Raw genomic sequence first — 20,906 nt, 5'->3', positions numbered from 1 at the left:
TCAGATCCTCATCCTTACTGTTAGCAAGGAACACGTCCCGTGCATTCACCACAGCTTTAAACACAACAATGCCACCTTTAATTCTGTCCCCATCTTTACATGTGTCCAAAGAAAGGCAGCCGTCACAGAGTTTTGCAAAGCACCTTCTGGCTGTCAAACTCCCCGGATGGAGGACCCAGACTCGGTTTCATACGCTTCGGTGTTCCAAATAGCTCTCTTGAGAGAAACAGGCACGGCGCGACAGCAGCGGTTTGCTCTCGGCTAGGACAACCGAGCCGGGCCTCAAACCTGCTGCGTAGTTGTCGTGCATCGGGAGCCATCGCAACAACCCAGCCCGAGAAGGAAAGCTTGGGGAGACGTAAAACCCCCAACTTCAACCCAGAATATCGCTGGTTGGTCTTCAGCTCACTTTCCCCTTGATCCTTCAGGGGCCCCTTGGCTTGGTGTTCCATCAACCCACCCTTGCCCAGAGTGGACAACAGACAACTCTGGTTCACAGCTGAGTGCTCGTAACGGCACTCACCCCGTGCACCAGCAGCGTGGGGCCCAGTCCGTGGGTCAGGATCTCCAGCTGTTGCAAGTATCTGGGGTACAAATTGGTGTCCGCAGGAGGACGGGGCAGGTAAAGGAAACGGACGGTAGGGGTGGTGCTGTGTTGGAGAATGAGCTGGTTCACCGCAGTCAAGTATTCGTCTGAAATGGAGGTGATGTTGCTGTAGGCGTTCAGGCCACCGTCGGCCGAGTCTCCGCGATGGCTGTGCCAGTGGAGCGCCACCACCTCGTCCCACGGCACGATCTGGACCTTGGCCTGGATGCGCAGGTCCTTCAGGAGCTGCCGCAGCTTGTCCTCCTGGCCCTGGGGGCTGGTGCAGCTCTCCACGCAGAGGAAGAGGCGCAAGCGAGCCCGTCGCCACGACCGCGTCATGGCCAGGACGCAGGCCATCTGCAGCAAGAAGAGGCTGCTGGTGTCGACGTATCGGGCACTGTCGGGGCGCCACAGGTTGACGGGCCAGACGTCGATCAGAGGCTGGGCACGCCAGCCGAGGCTCTGGGGCGGCTGGAGCTGGTCAAAGGAGCGGGCCAGGAGGACGTTGCGCGACATCTTCATGGCGTCGCAGATGATGGCCACGTACTCCCAGGGAGACAACTGCTTGGGGCCCCCGGAAGTCCAGACGGGAGGGAACTCGTGCCAAATTGCCTCGTCTTGGCTGAAGGCGGTGGGTTGGGACATGTAGTCTTGGGGGACCGCGTTGTCGTAGAAGCCCAGCGCAATGGTGTTGGGCCGCATGCCCCCTGGAGAAAGAGAAGACAGGCCGAGAGCTGGATTTGATATTTACAGTACTTGCAGTATAGAATTCTATGAATTATTTGCGCTTCTTATACTTCTTATAATTTTATGCTTATTTTTTTTGTACTTACTTTTCTTAGATAGGTAGTCCTCGACTTACGACAGTTTGTTTAGGGATGGTTCGAAGTTATGACGGCACTAAAAAAAAGGGGCTTATGACCATTTTTCACTCTTACAAACCGGATCAGTCTCTCCCCCAGGGTCATGTGATCAGAATTCATATCCTTGGCAACGGACTCATCTTTATGACGATCACAACGTCCTGGGTCACGTTTTGCGACCTTCTGACAAGCAAAGTCAGTCGGGAAGCCGGATTCACTTAAGGACCGTGTTCCTAATTTAACAACTGCAATGATTCACTTAATAACAGTGGCAAGAAAGACTTTAAAGCAGGGCAAACCTCACTTAACAACCGTCTCCCTTAGCGACAGAAAGTTTGGGTTCCATTGTGGTCGTAAGACGAGGACTACCTGTACTTATAATTTTATATTCCTTATACTTTTATATTTTTATACTTCTTATACTTCTTATATGCTTATACTTCTTATGATGCTTAATTTATTTGGCCAAATGTGGTTAGACCCACAAGGAATTTGTCTCCAGTATAAAAGCATCCAGAGTACTTGCAAAACAACAGAATATAATAATAATAATGCTAAAGTGTACAGCCAAATAAAGAGGGGAAGTAAAAAATCAAGGGGATAAATAAAATATTGTAGCCACACCCTATGGGTTAATTAATCTATATATACATTAGCCCAAAAAAAATCCTTCGTACGGGGAGTTCTCAACTTATGACCATAATGGAAACCAAAATTTCTATCACTAAGTAAGGCAGTTAAGTGAGAATTACCCCATTTTACGACCTTTCTGGCCACCGTTGTTAAGTGAATCACTATAGTTGTTAAGTGAGTCACACGGTTGTTAAGTGAATCTGGCTTCCCCATGGACATTGCTTGTCAGAAGGTCACAAAAGGGGATCACATGACCCCCTGGGAGACACTGCGACTGTCGTAAATATGAGCCAGTTGCCAAGCGTCTTCAATTTTGATCATGTGACCCTGAGGGAATGCTGCAACGGTCGTTAAGTGTGAAAAATAGTCACAGCTCACTTCTTTCAGCACCCTTGTAACTTTGAATGGTCAATAAATTAACAGTAGTAGTAGTAGTAATAGTAGTAGTAGTAGTAGTAGTAGTAGTAAAGTTGGAAGGGACCTTGGAGGTCTTCTAGTCCAACCCCCTGCTTAAGCAGGAAACCCTATACCATTTAGGACAAATGGCTGTCCAGTCTCTTCTTAAAAACCTCCAGTGTTGAAGCATTCACCACTTCTGGAGGCAGGTTGTTCCACTGGTTAATTGTTCTAACTGTCAGGAAGTTTTTCCTTAGTTCCAGGTTGCTTCTCTCCTTGATCAGTTTCCATCCGTTGCTTCTCGTCCTGCCTTCAGGCACTTTGGAGAATAGCTTGACTCCCTCTTCTTTGGGGTAGCCCCTGAGATATTGGAAGACGGCTATCCTGTCCCCCCGTCCTTCTCTTCATTGAACTAGACATACCCAATTCCAGCAATGTTTTAGTCTCCACTCCCTTAATCATCTTTGTTGCTCTTCTCTGCACTCTTTCTAGAGTCTCAACATCTTTTTTACATCGTTGTAATGGTTGTAACTACCTATATATGAGAATATTTTAGGATTAGGTAACCATATAAGACAGGGGTTCTCAACGTTGGCAACTTTAAGACTTGCGGACTTCAACTCCCAGAATTCCTCAGCCAGCAAACCTTTGCTGGCTGAGGAATTCTGGGAGTTGAAGTCCACAAGTCTTAAAGTTGCCAACGTTGAGAACCCCTGATTAAGGCATTGTGGTTATTACTGTGTATAACCACCAAGTAAATATAGGTGAGGGTTTGCCCAGCCTGCTTTGATGACCCACCTCACAGGGGAAAAAGTTAATGCATCGCATTAATTTCAAAATCCAGCTTAATTGGTCCAGACAATTAACCCTCCGGAGGGAGTTTTCAATCCCAAACAATTCATTTCATCCTTCCGTGGCCAGACAAGAGAGAGAAAAAACTCTGAATTGAAACAGGCGGGGACAATAACTCTTCTCATGCAGCACCGTTACTTGTGTACTTATTTAAATCAATTTATTTGGTCACCGTTAAGCAATTGTCAAGGTCTCCAGGGAGCTGAGTTCAGGGTCTGCTAGAGGAAGGTCAGCTGGCCAGGAGAGAGGATACCCTGGATCAATCCCATGAAGTGAAATAGGCCTGTGTGCAGATTGGTGGGGTGCAAATGCTTTCCCAAAATTTCAGAGGGTTTCCATGTCTGACGAGGCAAAAAATCAACTCAACTTTCTGAAAATTGGGGTCAAGCTCTTCTCCAAAGTGCCTGAAGGCAGGACAAGAAGCAACGGATGGAAACTCATCAAGGAGAGAAGCAACCTGGAACTAAGGAGAAACTTCCTGACAGTGAGAACAATTAACCAGTGGAACCACCTGCCTCCAGAAGCAGTGAATGCTCCAACACTGGAAGTTTTTAAGAAGAGACTGGACAGCCATTTGTCCGAAAGGGTATAGGGTTTCCTGCCTGAGCAGGGGGTTGGACTAGATGACCTCCAAGGTCCCTTCCAACGCTGTTATTCTGTTTAATATGTGTGTTAGGTAGGCGTGCACTTTGAGAGCAGGCTACAGAATTTCATTTTAATCTGTGCCCAGATTAAATGACAAATGACAATAAAGGTTATCTTATCTTAAAATCTGCCCTCACAGAATGGATTTAACTTGCTCAACGGGCCGTGTTTGTTTGTTTTTTGGCAGCTGAAGCTGGCGGAAAGGGGACCACCCAGAAACCCACGGTCACCTACCCAGTCCGGAGATGAAGAGCAGCTGTTGCGTGCCATTCCGCACGGAGCTGGCGAGCGTCAGGTTGACGAAGGCTTTGATATTCAACCGGTCCACAAGTTGCAGCCAGGAATCGGACTGGTCCGGCAAGGGGTCAGCCGGCAGAGAGTCTGCGGACAAGCAGAGAGGGTCAGTCTCGGGGGGGGGGGGGCTGGCCCAGCGGAGGGAAAGGACCCCGACACACCCCATTACAGGTAACCCTTGACTTACGACTGCAATTGAGCCCAAAGTTTCTATCGTTAAGTGAGATATTAATATTTCCTTCTCTGGGGGAGCTGACTTCGCACACCACCATGCCAGATTTCTCATTTGCCACAAGGTGAGAATGGTGGTTTAAGCGTGTGGGCAAAGGCGAAGCAGAAGATAGTTTATTGTGCCAGCTCAGGGATTGTTCCCAAGCCCTGATTCTCAACTCCCCCTTTTCTAGGACCCAAATGAGATGCCCCCCCCGAATTCTCTTCAACTTGCATGATTGCTTAGATTTTATTCGTGTCTTCTCCCTCCCTCCCCTCTCTCCCTCCCCTCCCCTCCCCTCCCCTCCCCTTCTCTCTCTCTCTCTCTCTCTCTCTCTCTCTCTTTCTCTCTCTCTCTCTCAAAAAATAAAATCAGCAATTTTCCTTCTCCTCCCACAACCCCCTTCTTGTGTGGTGGTGGTGGTGGTGGGGCAAATATCCATTAGTTACCATGGAAACCCAAATAGCTCCAGGAGGGGCTCCTTTTGCAGCCTTCACAAAAGCATCTGAGAAATCAATTTGTAGTACAAAGGATGAGAGTTCGGCAAAAGGAAGGAACAAGGAACGCTGGGATCTGTCCAGCCAGCTGGAGTCTCTTTGGCTTGCAAAAGTTGGGCCCTCTGTGGACTGCTGGATCCCGGCTGCAAAATCTGGAAGCACCACTAGGTGGCAGTGCAGAGAGACTGGGGTCTGTCCCGGGCCATCTGGGGATGGGCCAGAGGTTTGCCGTCTAGGTGTTAGATTCTTAGCTGGGGAGTATATGTATGTCCTGATGGGCTAAGGCAAGGGTGGGCAACCTTGGCCCCTTCATGACTCGTGGACTTCAACTCCCAGAATTCCTGAGCCAGCATGGGGGAACTATGGCCCCTTCATGACTTCTGGACTTCAACTCCCAGAATTCCTCAGCCAGCATGGGGGAACTATGGCCCCCTTTATAACTCATGGACTTCAACTCCCAGAATTCCTCAGCCAGAATGGGGGAACTATGGCCCCTTCATGACTCGTGGACTTCAACTCCCAGAATTCCTGAGCCAGCATGGGGGGAACTATGGCCCCTTCATGACTTCTGGACTTCAACTCCCAGAATTCCTCAGCCAGCATGGGGGAACTATGGCCCCCTTCATAACTCATGGACTTCAACTCCCAGAATTCCTCAGCCAGCATGGGGGAACTATGGCCCCTTCATGACTCGTGGACTTCCACTCCCAGAATTCCTCAGCCAGCATGGCTCAGCTTGGAAACCTCTCCCTGTCCCCTCAGCATGGCTGGCTGGGGAATTCTGGGAGTTGAAGTCCGTACCTCATAAAATTGCTCAGGTTGAGAAACACTGGTCCAATCTTTAAGGAGACCACATGGAACCTCTGCCTGGAGACCTCCTACTCCTTCTCCTACCATCTCCTTACCCAGATCCGCCAGCTCTACGTGGCCGAGCACGTACAAGCCACTTTTCTTGAGGTCGTTGATGAAGCGAATGAGCTGGAGGGAGGTCCGCGGATTCCGCACCATCAGCAGCACTTGGGGGCGCCAAAATTTGACATGTTCTTTGCGGCTGTCCAACAGCAGCAGGTACTTGCGGACCTGGGTGCGAAAGAAGCACGAGAGTTAAGAGGGAACAAAAACGGGAAAATCCAAGAATCTTCTCCTCTAGATCAGGGGTTGCCAACCCCCGGTCCATGGATCGGTACCGGGCCGCGGCATGTCAGCAAACGGTCCGCACAAACAAGCAAAGCCCCATCTGCGGGATGCAGGCAGCACACAAAACCGGTCCACGGTAAACCCTCTCTCCAAGTAACCAGTCCCTGGTGCCCAAAAGATTGGAGGGGGGCTTCTGCTCTAGATCAGTATTTCTCAACATCTGGAATTTTAAGACTTGTGGACTTCAACTCCCAGAATTCCACAGCCAGCATGGCTGGCTGGGGTATTCTGGGAGTTGAAGTCCATATGTCAAAAAAGTTCCCTACAAGCCGAGAAACATTGACTCAACCCCAACCACCACCCAGGCGGGGGATGATGGGAGCTGTGGTCCCAGTGTCCTTGAAGGACAGGCATCGCTCTGCCATTTTAACAGGCAGAAGAATCCCAGTCAAGTTCCAAGAAACCATGTTTTATTAACAATTTCAGCAGGGCCTTCACAACACATTTCTGCAAGAGCGAAGGCAGTCCTCGATTTACGAAAGTTACAATGGCGCTGAAAAAAGCGACTTATGTTTTTCAGACTAGGGACCGCTGCAGCACCCCTCAGGGTCACGTGATCAAAATTTGGACGCTTGGCCACTGGTTCGTATTTATGGTGGTCGCAGTGTCCTTTGGGATTACAGGATCCTGGACTTTGCTAAACGAGCTGCTGTTAAGTCGAGGATTACCTCACGTCTCACCAAGTTTCAGCCCCTTTTGGGGGTTCACACAGACCCCCATAAGCCAAGCCAACAGGCTGAGTTCACCCCAATAAATAAACAGCTATGGCCAGTCCTCGACTTACGACCACAGTCGAGCCCAAATGATTCAAAAATAATCAAATTTATTAAGGGGATGACTGCAGCTGCTTCTAAGTAAGCAGGTTTAATCCGCAACTACAAACTTCCAGTTTTGGTCACCATGATGTAAAAAAGATGCTGAGACTCCAGAAAGAGTACAGAGAAGAGCAACAAAGAGGATTAGGGGACTGGAGGCTAAAATAGATAAGGAACGGTTGCTGGAATTGGGTATGTCTAGTTCAGTGATGGCGAACCTATGGCACGGGTGCCAGAGGTGGCACTCAGAGCCCTCTCTGTGGGCACATGCGCCGTCACCCCAATCCTAGGCCTTCAGTTGGGTTTTATAAAACCTTTTCGCTTTAGGCCTCTGCTGCCGTGTACAAAAAAAAAAAAAGGTTCAATCAATCAGTCAATTTCAACTTCTTGCAGAAAAAAAAAGATCTTGCAAAGTTGGGATAGATTGAACTTTTTAGTCCCATCCAGTCTGCTGTTACCACCGCAGCCACGCCCACCCAAAGGGCCATGCCCATCCAAAGGGCCACACTCACCCGGCACCCGACGATGCATAAGTGGGTTTTGGTTTACAGTTTGGGCACTCGGTCTCTAAAAGGTTCGCCATCACTGGACTAGTTTAACAAAGAGAAGGACGAGGGGGGGGGGACGGACACAGTAGCAGTGTTCCAATATCTCAGGGGCTACCCCAAAGAAGAGGGAGTCAAGCTCTTCTCCAAAGCCCCTGAAGGCAGGACGAGAAGCAACGGGTGGAAACTAATCAAGGAGAGAAGCAACCAAGAACTGAGGAGAAACTTCCTGACAGTGAGAACAATTAATCCGTGGAACAACCTGCCTCCAGAAGCGGTGAATGCTCCAACACTGGACATTTTGAAGAAGAGACTGGACAGCCCTTTGTCTGAAATGGTATAGGGTTTCCTGCCTGAGCAGGGGGTTGGATTAGATGACCTCTAAGGTCCCTTCCAACTTTATCATCATTATCATCATCATCATCATGGTTCAATTTCTGATCATTGGCCTTGGGTCCTGGTTGACTCCTTTGCAAACCAGCCAGGTAAGGAAGACAGATGGAACTCCATACCTGCCTGTCAGGTCCTGCATCACTTGGAGAAAAGCACCCCACTTGGCAGTCTATGGGTGGGCGTGGGGTGGGGGGCAGATAAAGAGGGGTGCCAACCACTGAGAGCACCGTATTCACGGGCGGGAGATGACTGGGGGTGCCCCGGTCTGACTCCACAGCAGCTGTGGGCTTGGCAGAGGGGGGAAGGGAGGGGGAGAAGGGGAGGGTGGGTCCCAATCACCCAACTAACAAGTTGCTTTGCTAGATGGGCAAGCTGTGCCCGGCCTTGGGTTCAAGAGTCCAAGCTGATCTCTTTCTTCCCTAGCTGTGTGGTTGATCCAGAAGGCAGGGAGTCACCCAAAGGGAAGGACGTGGGCTTCGATGATTTCTGCCTTGTAGGGGAAATATAGTTGTCTTCCAGGGAAATCTCACTGTTTTGCTTTATATTCTTTATTTCCCTTGCTTTCTAAATCCCTGTTTGTGGCTTCTTCTTTCCTCCTTTCCCCCATTTTTCCCCTCCCTCCCTTCCCTTCCCTTCCCTTCTTCCCTTTCTTTCTTTCTTTCTTTCTTTCTTTCTTTCTTTCTTTCTTTCCTTCCTTCCTCTCCCTTCCCCCTTCCTTCCTTCATCCCTCCCTCCCTCCTTCTCCCTCCCTCCTTCTTTCTCTTTCTTTCTTTCTTCTTTCTTTCCTTCTTCTTCTTTCCTTCCCTTGCCTTCCCTTCTCCCTTCCTCCCTCTTTCTTTCTTTCTTTCCTTCTTCTTCCTTCCTTCCCTTGCCTTCCGTTCTCCCTTCCTCCCTCTTTCTTTCTTTCTTTCTTTCTCTTTCTTTCTTTCTTTCTTTCCTCTCCCTTCTCCCTTCCTCCCTCCCTTCTTTCTTTCTTTCTTTCTTTCTTTCTTTCTTTCTTTCTTTCTTTCTTTCTTTCTTTCTTTCTTTCTTTCTTTCTTTCTCTTTCTTTCTTTCCTTCTTCTTCCTTCCTTCCCTTGCCTTCCCTTCTCCCTTCCTTCCTCCCTCTTTCTTTCTTTTTATTTCCTTCCTCTCCCTTCCCTTCTCCCTTCCTCCCTCCCTCCTTCCTTCTCCCTTTCTTTCTTTCTTTCTTTCTTTCTTTCTTTCTTTCTTTCTTTCTTTCCTCTCCCTTCCCTTCTACCTTCCTTCTCCCTCCCTCCCTCCTCTCTTTCTTTCTTTCTTTCTTTTCTTTCTTTCTTTCTTTCTTTCTTTCTTTCTTTCTTTCTTTCTTTCTTTCTTTCTTTCTTTCTTTCTTTCTCCTTCCTTCCTTCCTTCCTTGCTCCCTCCCTTCCTTCCCTTCCTTTCCTTTCTCCCCTCCCGCCCCCGCTGTCCCTTCCTCCCTTCCTGAAGCTCCCATTTACAACCGGCGCCTGCCTTATCTTCGTCTTCTCCTTCCCCAAATGAACTGGAAGCTCAAAGAGGCGTCGGAAGGCTTTGCTTTCCCTGTCTCGGATTATTTTCTCTCTCGCTTCCTCTCTGCTCTGTATAAATTTATGCAAAGGCCTTTAAAAAAAAAAAACCACATAACAACCCGACACATTGCTGCAGACCTGTGATGGAAATGACATTAAAAAAATAAGAACGGGGGGGGGAAGGGGGAGCCGAGTGTATCCAGCGGGACCAAGTCCCCCCCCCCCCGCCGAGGCTCTTCTGATGATCTCACAACCAGAATTGTGGACTTGGAGGCTGGCCAGGACCCCTTCTCCCGGCTTTGTTCCGAGCCCTCCGTTCCCAACTGACAGCTGTCCAGCCTCGCTTGGAGATCTGCAGCCAGAGAAGGATGCCCGGCTCTCTAGGTAATTGCTTCTATTGTCCTGGTCCTTATCCTCAAATTGCTTCTTACAGCGTCCAGCTGAACTCTCCCAACTTGCAGATGCCCCCCACCCCCACCCTATTTAAGTAGGCCAGGGATAGGCAACCTTGGCTCTTTTATGTCTTGTGGACTTCAACTCCCAGAATTCCTCAGCCAGCATGGGGAGCTACGGCCGCTTCATGACTCGTGGACTTCAACTCCCAGAATTCCTCAGCCAGCATGAGGGAACTATGGCCCCCTTCATGACTGGTGGACTTCAACTCCCAGAATTCCTCAGCCAGCATGAGGGAACTATGGCCCCCTTCATGACTTGCGGATTTCAACTCCCAGAATTCCTCAGCCAGCATGCGGGAACTATGGTCCCTTCATGATTTCTGGACTTAAACTCCCAGAATTCCTCAGCCAGCAAGGGGGAACTATGGCCCCTTCATGACTCGTGGACTTCAACTCCCAGGATTCCTGAGCCAGCATGGGGGAACTATGGCCCCTTCATGACTCGTGGACTTCCACTCCCAGAATTCCTGAGCCAGCCTGGCTCAGCTTGGAAACCTCTCCCTTTCCCCTCAGCATGGCTGGCTCAAGAATTCTGGAAGTTGAAGTCCACGAGTCATAAAAGAGCCAAGGTTGCCTACCCCTGGCCTAGTCCTTCAGAGCAGGAGTACAGAACCAGCCTCAGCTTTAGTTTTCCAGCTCATGGAAATTTAGCTGCAGGCCGTCCTCGACTTACAACAGTTCATTTAGCAACCTTTCAAAGTCACGATGGCACTGAAAAAAAGTGACTTAGGACCACTTTTGACAATGACTCTTGCAGCATCTCCGCGGTTCACATGATCAGAATTCGGACGCTTGGCAACTGACTCATATTTACAATGGTCGCAGTGTTCCCTGGGATCACACGATCCCCTTTTTGCGACCTTCTGCCGAGCAAAGTAACCGGAGAAGCCAGATTTACTGAACGACGGTGTGTGACTAACTTAACGACGACAGCGATTCGCTTAACCGCCAGGGCAAGAACGGTTGTAAAAACGGAGCAAAGTTTACGGAACTAACAATCTCGAGTAGCAATAGAAATCTGGGCCTCGACTGTGGTCGTAAATCAAGGACATTTGACAAATCCCAGGAATGAACTGCCTTGGGATAAAGAATATGGAGCCAACTGATGGCCTTGGGGTGCCGCTTCCCCAGCCTTGGGTAGGCCTCAAGCTCTCAAAATCAAAACAGGCCATAATTTTTCTTCCCTTTGTGCAGAGCTCCAGACACAACCTTCTTTGCTGTGTGTGTGTGTGTGTGTGTGTGTGTGTGTGTGTGTGTGTGTGTGTGTGTAAACATCTGTGTCTCTGGTCGTGTGTGTGTGTGTGTGTGTGCGCGGCAGGAACAAAAAAGCGAATACAATCCTTGGTTGCATAAACACAGGCACAGAATCAAAACCTCGTGAACTATTACTACCGCTGTAGTAGTAGTAGTAGTAGTAGTAGTAGTAGTAGTAATAATAATAATGTTGGAAAGGACCTTGGAGGTCATCTAGTCCAACCCCCTGCTTTATAAAGCCTTAGTAAGGCCACACCTGGAATCCTGCATTCAGTTTTGGTCACCATGTTACAAAAAAAAAGATGTTGAGATTTTGGAAGAAGTGCGGAAAAGAGCAACTAAGATGATCCAAGGCCTGGAGGCTAAAACATACGAAGAACAGCTGCAGGACTTGGGAATGGCCAGTCTAGAGAAAAGAAGGACTAGGGAGGACATGATAGCAGTGTTCCAATATCTCAGGGGCTGCCCCAAAGAAGAGGGAGTCAAGCTGTTCTCCAAAGCGCCTGAAGGCAGGACAAGAAGCAACGGATGGAAACTCATCAAGGAGAGAAGCAACCTAGAACTAAGGAGAAACCTCCTGACAGTTAGAACAATTAACCAGTGGAACAACCTGCCTCCAGAAGCAGTGAATGCTCCAACACCAGAGGTTTTCAAGAAGAGACTGGACAGCCATTTGTCTAAAATGGTATAGGATTTCCTGCCTGAGCAGGGGGTTGGACTAGAAGACCTCCAAGGTCCCCTCCAGCTCTATTCTAATGGATTGATCTCCACGGGCCAAGTCACCGCAAAAGGATCTCAGGCCTCACTAGCACATTTACGTTTTTTTTGTCTGCTAACATTTGTCTTCACTACCGGCAACAACTGTATTTCATCAGTCCCCGTCAGGTCACATCACCCTGGCTAAGTAAACGTTATTCCCTAGATTTATTCCCCTTGAAGCTCAGCGGAGACTCTCAGGTTACTGCAATCGTTCCACCCGCCCTGGGTCTCAGCTCTTGATTGCCTGCAATCTGTCACTGCCTCTCGTCCGGGTCCCGTCTCTGCTAAGAGCTAAAGATATTAAAAGGAGAGAAATCCCCCAGCGGGATTTGCAAGATTTGCTGCTCTCCGCCAGCTCTGGGCCTCTTTTTTCAATCTTGTTGAAAAACACCCACTCCCTATCCATAAAGTGACCTCTTGTGCAGATAGGGCTGGCTACAGCCACGAGGAGGTCCATGGGGGGAGTTTTAAATATGGTGCCGACTAATACATTTAGAGGAGGGGGGCCACACTTGGAATACTGCCTCCAGTTTTTGTCACCACAATATAAAAAAAGATGCTGAGACTCTAGAAAGAGTGCAGAGAAGAGCAACAAATATGATTAGGGGATTGGAGGCTAAAACATACAAGGAACGGTTGCTGGAACTGGGTTTGTCTAGTTTAATGAAGAGAAGGACGAGGGGGGACATGATAGCCGTGTTCCAATATCTCAGGGGCTGCCCCAAAGAAGAGGGAGTCAAGCTATTCTCCAAAGCCCCTGAAGGCAGGACAAGAAGCAATAGGTGGAAACTCATCCAGGAGAGAAACAACCTGGAACTAAGGAGGAATTGCCTAACAGAACAATTAACCAGTGGAACAGCCTGCCTCCAGAAGCAGTGAATGCTCCAACACTGGAAGTTTTTAAGAAGAGACTGGACAGCCATTTGTCTGAAATAGTATAGGGTTTCCTGCCTCAGCAGGGGGTTGGACTAGATGACCTCCAAGGTCCCTTTTAACTTTATTATTATTATTATTATTATTATTATTATTATTATTATTATTATTATTATTATTATTTATTATCTACCATATACACTAGGAACAAAATACACACACGTGGTAATACAGTTACAACAGGAAACGGGAGAGAGGGGGGGGGGAGAGAGAGAGGGAGAGAGACTCTAGCAAAGCCTTCCCTTTTAGACTCAGGCTCTTAAAGGGACACAGACCCTGCTTGCTCTTAAAGAGACACAGATCCTGCTGAGTCATTCCTATCATTGCATCATCCACCTTACATTACATCAGCTGGTTAGCCTTTAAATCATTACCCTGACAATTTCTTTTGTGACTTTTGTTTGGAATGAAGGTGGCCCTCTGGTTGCGTGGCTCTGGGTTTGTTGCAATGAGACTTGTGCAATAGGACTTTCCACAGCTCTGGATGTCTCTCCGTGATGCTCCAAATATTTTGGGCATCTGATGCCCCCCAAAAGACCCTCCGGAGGGTATAAACATAGCTCTGATCTCGTGACCCTTGAAAGCAGCCATGTCTTCTCTGTGGGATCGGCTGACAGGGCTGCTTTAAAAAGTGGCTGTGCTTGCAGTTATGAGCCTGCCGTTTCCTTGTTCAGCGGTGGGAATGCGATGCACGAGACAGCAACGTTGGGCATGTTTTAGCGCTGAGGGGGAGGGAAGGTCATAATGTATTGTGTCTGCAAAAGCAATCAAAATTGTCTGGTGTGACCTCCTGTGAGAAGTATGTGCCAGCAGAGGAAGGAAAAAGTCTGGCTGGAGGAGTCTGGGCATTGTAGCCCACACATTTTAAAGTTCCCACTAAATGGCACTTAAAAAAGTGACTTCTGACTATTTTTGACAGGGCTGTTGCAACGAACCCCATGATTACATGATCAAAATTCAGACGCTTGGCAATTGACTCATATTTATGATAATATGTTAATTGACTCATATTTATGATAATGGCCATGTCCTAAGGACTTCATGTCCATGTTGCGGACTTCAACTCTCAGAATTCCTGAGCCAGCATGGGGGAACTATGGCCCCTTCATGACTCGTGGACTTCAACTCCCAGAATTCCTGAGCCAGCAGGGCTTAGCTTGGAAACCTCTCCCTTTCCCCTCAGCATGGCTGGCTCAGGAATTCTGGGAGTTGAAGTCCACGAGTCATGAAGGGGCCATAGTTCCCCCATGCTGGCTCAGGAATTCTGGGAGTTGAAGTCTACCCATCTCCGAGTGGCCAAGGTTGAAAAATACAGGCCTAGGCCAGGGATAGGCAACCTTGGCTCTTTTATGACTCGTGGACTTCAACTCCCAGAATTCCTGAGCCAGCATGGCTCAGCTTGGAAACCTCTCCCTTTCCCCTCAGCATGGCTGGCTCAGGAGTTCTGGGAGTTGAAGTCCACGAGTCATAAAAGAGCAAGGTTGCCTATCCCTGGCCTAGGCCTGTATTTTCAACCTTGGCCACTCGGAGATGGGTAGACTTCAACTCCCAGAATTCCTGAGCCAGCATGGGGGAACTATGGCCCCTTCATGACTCGTGGACTTCAACTCCCAGAATTCCTGAGCCAGCATGGGGGAACTATGGCCCCTTCATGACTCGTGGACTTCAACTCCCAGAATTCCTGAGCCAGCATGGGGGAACTATGGCCCCTTCATGACTCGTGGACTTCAACTCCCAGAATTCCTGAGCCAGCATGGGGGAACTATGGCCCCTTCATGATGGTGGACTTCAACTCCAGAATTTCTGAGCCAGCAGGGGGAACTATGGCCCCTTCATGACTGTGGACTTCAACTCCCAGAATTCCTGAGCCAGCAGGGCTCAGCTTGGAAACCTCTCCCTTTCCCCTCAGCATGGCTGGCTCAGGAATTCTGGGAGTTGAAGTCCACCAGTCATAAAAGAGCCAAGGTTGCCTACCCCTGCCCTAAACTCTTGTGATTCCCCCTTTGCCACCTTCTGACAAGCAAAGCCAACGGGGGAGCCAGATTCACTTAACAACCGTGTTGCTAACTTAACAACTGCAAGGATTCACTTACGCATCGTGGCAAGACAGGTCGTAAAATGGGGGTAAACTCACTTAACAATTTTCTCACTTAGCAAGAGAAATTTGGGGCTCGGTTGTGGCCGTAAGTCGAGGACCACCTATATATTGCTTCATAGTGTCAACCTTGTGAACTCTAAAGCTTCCTCCTCCCGTTACGTATTCAAGATGGACAGTGATTAATATTTATATGTCACTTATATGTAAAAGATGTGGGTCTATACATATGTTGTATATAGTATGTTTAAATGTGTGTTATGTAGGTATACACTCTGAGAGCAAGCAACTAAATTTCATTTTTATTGTGTGCCATTATGCCCACAGAAAAAAGGCTATCTATCTATCTATCTATCTATCTATCTATCTATCTATCTATCTATCTATCTATCTATCTATCTATCTATCTTTATATTTATCTATCTATATTGATCTATCTATCTAGCTATCATTTCTATCTGTATCTATTATCTACCTCTATCTCATCATCTATCATATCTATCTATCCATCCATTTATCTGTCCATCTATCCGTCCATCCATGTCTGTCTGTCTGTTTTTTTCTCTCTCTCTCTCTCTTTATATCGATCTAGCTCTAGCTATCATTTCTGTATCTATTATCTATCTATATCTCATCATCTATCATATCTATCCATCCATCTATCTGTACATCCATACATCCATATCTATCTATCTATCTATCTATCTATCTATCTATCTATCTATCTATCTATCTATCTATCTACTTATCTCTGTATTTATCTATTTATATCGATCTAGCTCTAGCTATCATTTCTGTATCTATTATCTATCTATATCTCATCATCTATCATATCTATCCATCCACCCATCTATCCATACATCCATATCTATCTATCTATCTATCTATCTATCTATCTATCTATCTATCTATCTATCTATCTATCTATCTCTATCTGTCTATCTATCTATCTTTATATTTATCTTTCTATATTGATCTATCTATCTAGCTATCATTTCTATCTGTATCTATTATCTACCTCTATCTCATCATCTATCATCTATCTATCCATCCATCTGTCCATCTATCCGTCCATCCATGTCTGTCTGTCTGTTTCTCTCTCTCTCTCTCTCTTTATATCGATCTAGCTCTAGCTATCATTTCTGTATCTATTATCTATCTATATCTCATCATCTATCATATCTATCCATCCATCTATCTGTACATCCATACATCCATATCTATCTATCTATCTATCTATCTATCTATCTATCTATCTATCTATCTATCTATCTATCTATCTATCTATCTATCTATCTATCTATCTATCTATCTATCTAGTCTCCATGGTGGCTTTGCCCTGTGTTAAGGGCAAGAGAGCTCAACCCACAAGGCCTCTAATAACAAGGCCCCTCACAAGATGCCCAGAATGGACAGCCTGGCATCGCTAGCCAAATGCCAGGCAAAATGTCTGATCAAACAATCTGATCTGGCCCCCAGGAGAGCTCTGGCTTTGCCAGGCGGTGCAGGGAAACAGCAGCTGGCTAATAAGACTCCTCCATTAAACCCCTAACTAGAGCTTTTAAATGTCGGTTTTATGACACCCAAATTAAAAGGCTGGCCCTGGGCAACGGGCCCAGTTTGCAGGAGCCGGGCACGGTTCCCGGGGAAAGGCGGAAGGCGGGGATCACACCAGCTGGAAGGGCGAGCCGGTTGCTCAAAGAGTGATGCAGAAACAGAAGAGACCCCAGCGTAGGAAGCAGATCCAAATTCGGAATGTTGTTATTATATCGGAAAAATTAATCTCCAATAAGGATGACCACCTGCTCCGGCATTGGCAATTGAGCAACTGGAAGGGCGAAGGGCCAAGTGGATGGAGATGGGAAAACCTCCTCCTCCTAACAAAATGAAATCCAATGGTGAGAGAAATAAGATTTTACACTTAGGCAAGAAAAACCAAACGCACAGGTACAGAATAGGTGGTACCTGAGACTCAGTAGTAGTAACTACGAGACGGATCTAGGAATCCTAGTGGACAGTCACTTAAATAGGAGCCAGCCGTGTGCTGCAGCTGCCAAAAAAGCCAACACCGTGCTGGGCTGCACTAACAGAGGGATAGAATCAAGATCATGTGAGGTGTTAATACCACTTTACAATGCCATGGTAAGGCCACACCTGGAATGCTGCATCCAGTTTTGGTCACCATATTATATATATATATATAAAAAGATATAGTGACTCTAGAACAGAGGTGTCAAACTCAATTTCATTGAGGGCCGCATCAGCATTGCGGTTGCCCTTGGGGTTCCGGGTGGGTGCGGCCTACTGGATGGGTGTGGACAGAGTGGGTGTGGCCTACTGGGTGGGCATGGCCATCTCTACATCGTTCGCGTCCAGGGTGCCTGTGGGGGCCTGGGCAGGAGTGGGACAGATCTGAGGGTCTCTGGCAGAAGAAGGTGGGACTGGGGCAAGCACCAAGGCATGGTCCATTTCTTCATTCCTCACAAAGGGGGACACCTCCCCAGCATATCACCCAGAGGGCAGGGCCGACACGGCAGGGGCCGGTCCCTTGCTGTTTCCAGGCGGCCTTGTGGAGCTAAGACTGAATGCGTTTCAGCATAGATGGCCACCACAAAATTGTGCATTGGCTCCCAGCTGGCCTGGGCCAGGGCCAAGGCAGCGGGGGCCGTTCCCTCACTGTTTCCAGGATGGCTTCGTGGGCCACATGAAACCACTTCGCGGGCCACATCCGGCCCCCGGGCCTTGTGTTTGACATGTCTGCTCTAGAAAGAGTGTAGAGAAGAGCAACAAAGATGATTAGGGGGCTGGAGGCTAAAACATGAACAGTTGCAAGAACTGGGTATGTCTAGTTTAATGAAGAGAAGGACCAGGGGTGACATGATAGCCATGTTCCAATATTTGAGGGGCTGCCCCAAAGAAGAGGGAGTCAAGCTATTCTCCAAAGCACCTGAAGGCAGGACCAAGAAGCAACAGATGTGAAGTAATGAAGGAGAGAAGCAACCTAGAAATAAAGAGGAATTTCCTAACAGTGAGGACAATTAACCAGTGGAACAACTTGCCTCCAGAAGTTGCAGTTACTCCAACACTGTTTTTAAGAAGAGACTGGACAGTCATTTGTCTGAAATGGTATAGGGTTTCCTCCCTGAGCAGGGGGTTGGACTAGATGACCTCCGAGGTCCCTTTCAACTCTGCTTTTCTGCTATTCCTCCTCCAGCTCCTGGAAGGGATGGAAATCCTAACTCAGATGTTTGTTTTACTGCAAGGTGGACAAAAACGTCAAGATGGCGGCACCATCATTTTGACCAGCTCATCTGTCTAGAACAGTGCTTCTCAACCTTGACAGCTTGAAGACAGGTGGACTTCAACTCCCAGAATTCCCCAGCCAGCCATGGCTGGCTGGGGAATTCTGGGAGTTGAAGTCCACCTGTCTTCAAGCTGTGAAGGTTGAGAAGCACTGGCTTAGCAGAAACCGCATTGCCAAGGGGAGACCTTCATCGCTTCATCGGCTGCTTGAATCTGATTTAAAGGGGGGCGGGGGGCAAGAATATTACAGACCATGGAGGGCAGCTGGAAAAAAAAGCATATTTAGAAATATCTGAAGAATTCCTATCCGGATATGAAATTTGAAGTACAGGAAGATACGGTGTGCTATCCTTGAGTTAGCTGATCTCTAGCTTCGGGGAGAAAATGCTTCGGGCTCCAAATGGCTGCCCAGTCCCGGGAAGCAAATTAAAAAACACCCAAAAGGCAGGGCTAAAGTGGCGGGTGGATGGATGGGCAGTGAGATACGCAAGAAACTGCTTGACGGATCATTTAAAATTTAATCAAGAGGAACAACCTCCATAGGCTGGAGAAAAGCCGACGTCAAAGAGAGGCATCTTAATTAGGAGATGGCGAAAAGAAACGGAAGGAGTCAGATGTCTCGACAGAAGAGAATTTTTTCTAAAAAAAATCTATCTATCTATCTATCTATCTATCTATCTATCTATCTATCTATCTATCTATCTATCTATCTACCTAATCTACCATCTCTCCCTCTCTATCCATCCATATATCCTTCTTATTCCTTTATTTATTCCTCTCTTTCTCTCTCCATCCATGTATCCCTCTATTTATTCATTCATCCAGCCATCCATTCCTTTCTCTCTATCATCTCTCTTTCTCTCTCGCCATACATACATGTCTCTACCTATTCCTTTAGCTCTTTCTTTCTTTCTTTCTTTCTTTCTTTCTTTCTTTCTTTCTTTCTTTCTTTCTTCCTTTTTCTCTCTCTCTCTCCATCCTTGTATACTTCTATCTATTCACCCATCCTATCCTATCCTATCCTATCCTACTCTATCCCTTAAAACTTTTAAAAAAGAAACAGAAAAGCTAACACAAACTACTATAAACTAAGAAAGAAAGAAAAAAGGAAGAAATCAGAGAAAAAGCTAAACGTGCAAGAAAAGGGAAAAAAGTAGAAAAGAAAGAAAAAAGATACAAAGAAAGCAGCTACCCATTTGCACCACTCAGGTGACCCCAAGGACACAGATAAGCCTCCAAGTGGCTACAACGACTCTTTTTTTAAAAAAAGGCAAATGACCAGCTGTCTGCAAGGAGTATAAATCCTTCCCTTCCCCACCATCCAGTCAGAGCTGAAGAAGCTTCTTGAATGAGAAGTGAAATGTCTTCCAAGAAAAACAAGAAAGTCCAGTTGCCTCCTGAAAAAGCATCTTTGGAACAACTGGATGACTGAGAATAGACATTCCCCAATGGAATGGTCCTTACCTGGTGGAAGATCAGAGCTTGGCTGATGTAACCCCAGCTGCTGCTGGGAGACAGGTAATGGAGGGCCACCAGCAGGATGACCATGAAGGCCACACTGGCCGAAGCGTAGATGGGGCTGATGAGGAACACCATCACGACACAGCCGGCAATGCCCAGCACACAGGTGTGCCACGTGAAATACTTGAAGGTGGGCCTGGGGAAGGAGAGCAGGTAACAGGTTAGGACACCTGGAATCTCTTTGGAGAGAGATGCTCTGCTTTGGGGGGCAATGCCAAGGTCCTGAACTACAGCTCCCAAGACCCCAGGAGGAGGAGCAGATGGGAGTTGCAGTTCCACACAAAAGCTGCATTCACACAACCGGCTTCATCCGTCTGCTGAATTCATCCCTTAGAATAGGGGTCTTCAAACATGGCCCTTTTATGACTTGTGGACTTCAACTCCCAGAATTCCTCAGCCAGCAATGCTGGCTGAGGAATACTGGGAGTTGAAGTCCACAAGTCATAAAAGGGCCATGTTTGAAGACTCCCGCTTTAGAACATAGGCTAATAAGGAGAAGGGATCTTGGAGGTCTTCTAGTCCAGCCCCCTGCACAAGCAGGAGACTCTGTACCATTTCAGACACATGACTGTCCAGTCTATTCTTAAAAACTTCTAGTGATGAAGCACCCACAACTTCTGGTGGCAAGTCATTCCACTGGTTAATTGTTCTCACTGCCAGGAAATTCCTCCTCAGTTCTAGGCTGGTTCTCTCCTTGATTAGTTTCCATCGGTTGCTTCTTGTCCTGCCTTCAAGTGATAGGTCAACCCCGTTCCCTGGGGCACCCCCTGAAGCAGTGGAAGACTGCTACAGGCAGTCCTCAACTTACGACCACAATAAAGCCCACAATTTTCACTGCTAAGCAAGATAGTTGTTAAGTGAATTTTGCCCCACTTTATGACCATTCCTGCCACCCCGAGTGGTTGTAAGTTGAGGACTACCAGTAAGATAGCACAGGCTTAAAACTTTGCAATTTTATGACGGGACTCTCTACGTCCCTCCCACCCCAGACCTATTCATCGCACAGTCAGCCAGATGTTCAGACTGGATTTGGCATTTTGTCTACCTATCGAGTCCTTCCCAAGGACCTGGGATAGGCAGATGTGGATGTTTGATGGTATTACAGGTATCTTCGCAGGATGGAAGCAGTTCCTAATAAGGCCGCCTTT

General features: G+C 47.5%; 1 protein-coding gene across 1 annotated transcript in view; it reads right to left on the bottom strand.

Moving 5' to 3' along the window:
• Positions 1-20,906, bottom strand: part of LOC120300864 (solute carrier family 12 member 9-like) — a 114,505-nt gene that overhangs the window by 3,447 nt on the left and 90,152 nt on the right. The window contains exons 10-13 of the mRNA XM_039327391.1: positions 19,702-19,894; positions 5,883-6,057; positions 4,210-4,356; positions 524-1,293 (exon numbers count right to left, since the gene is read on the bottom strand). Coding sequence (XP_039183325.1) covers positions 524-1,293; positions 4,210-4,356; positions 5,883-6,057; positions 19,702-19,894 — 1,285 coding nt within the window. The remainder of the gene's footprint in view (positions 1-523; positions 1,294-4,209; positions 4,357-5,882; positions 6,058-19,701; positions 19,895-20,906) is intronic.

This window comes from Crotalus tigris, unplaced genomic scaffold (genome assembly GCF_016545835.1).
Source record: "Crotalus tigris isolate CLP2741 ecotype Arizona unplaced genomic scaffold, ASM1654583v1 scf7180000024361.1375286210:1436186, whole genome shotgun sequence".
Lineage (NCBI taxonomy): Eukaryota > Metazoa > Chordata > Lepidosauria > Squamata > Viperidae > Crotalus > Crotalus tigris.
The sequence above is the reverse complement of the archived record's forward strand: the minus strand, read 5'-3'. Positions and strand labels throughout refer to the sequence as shown.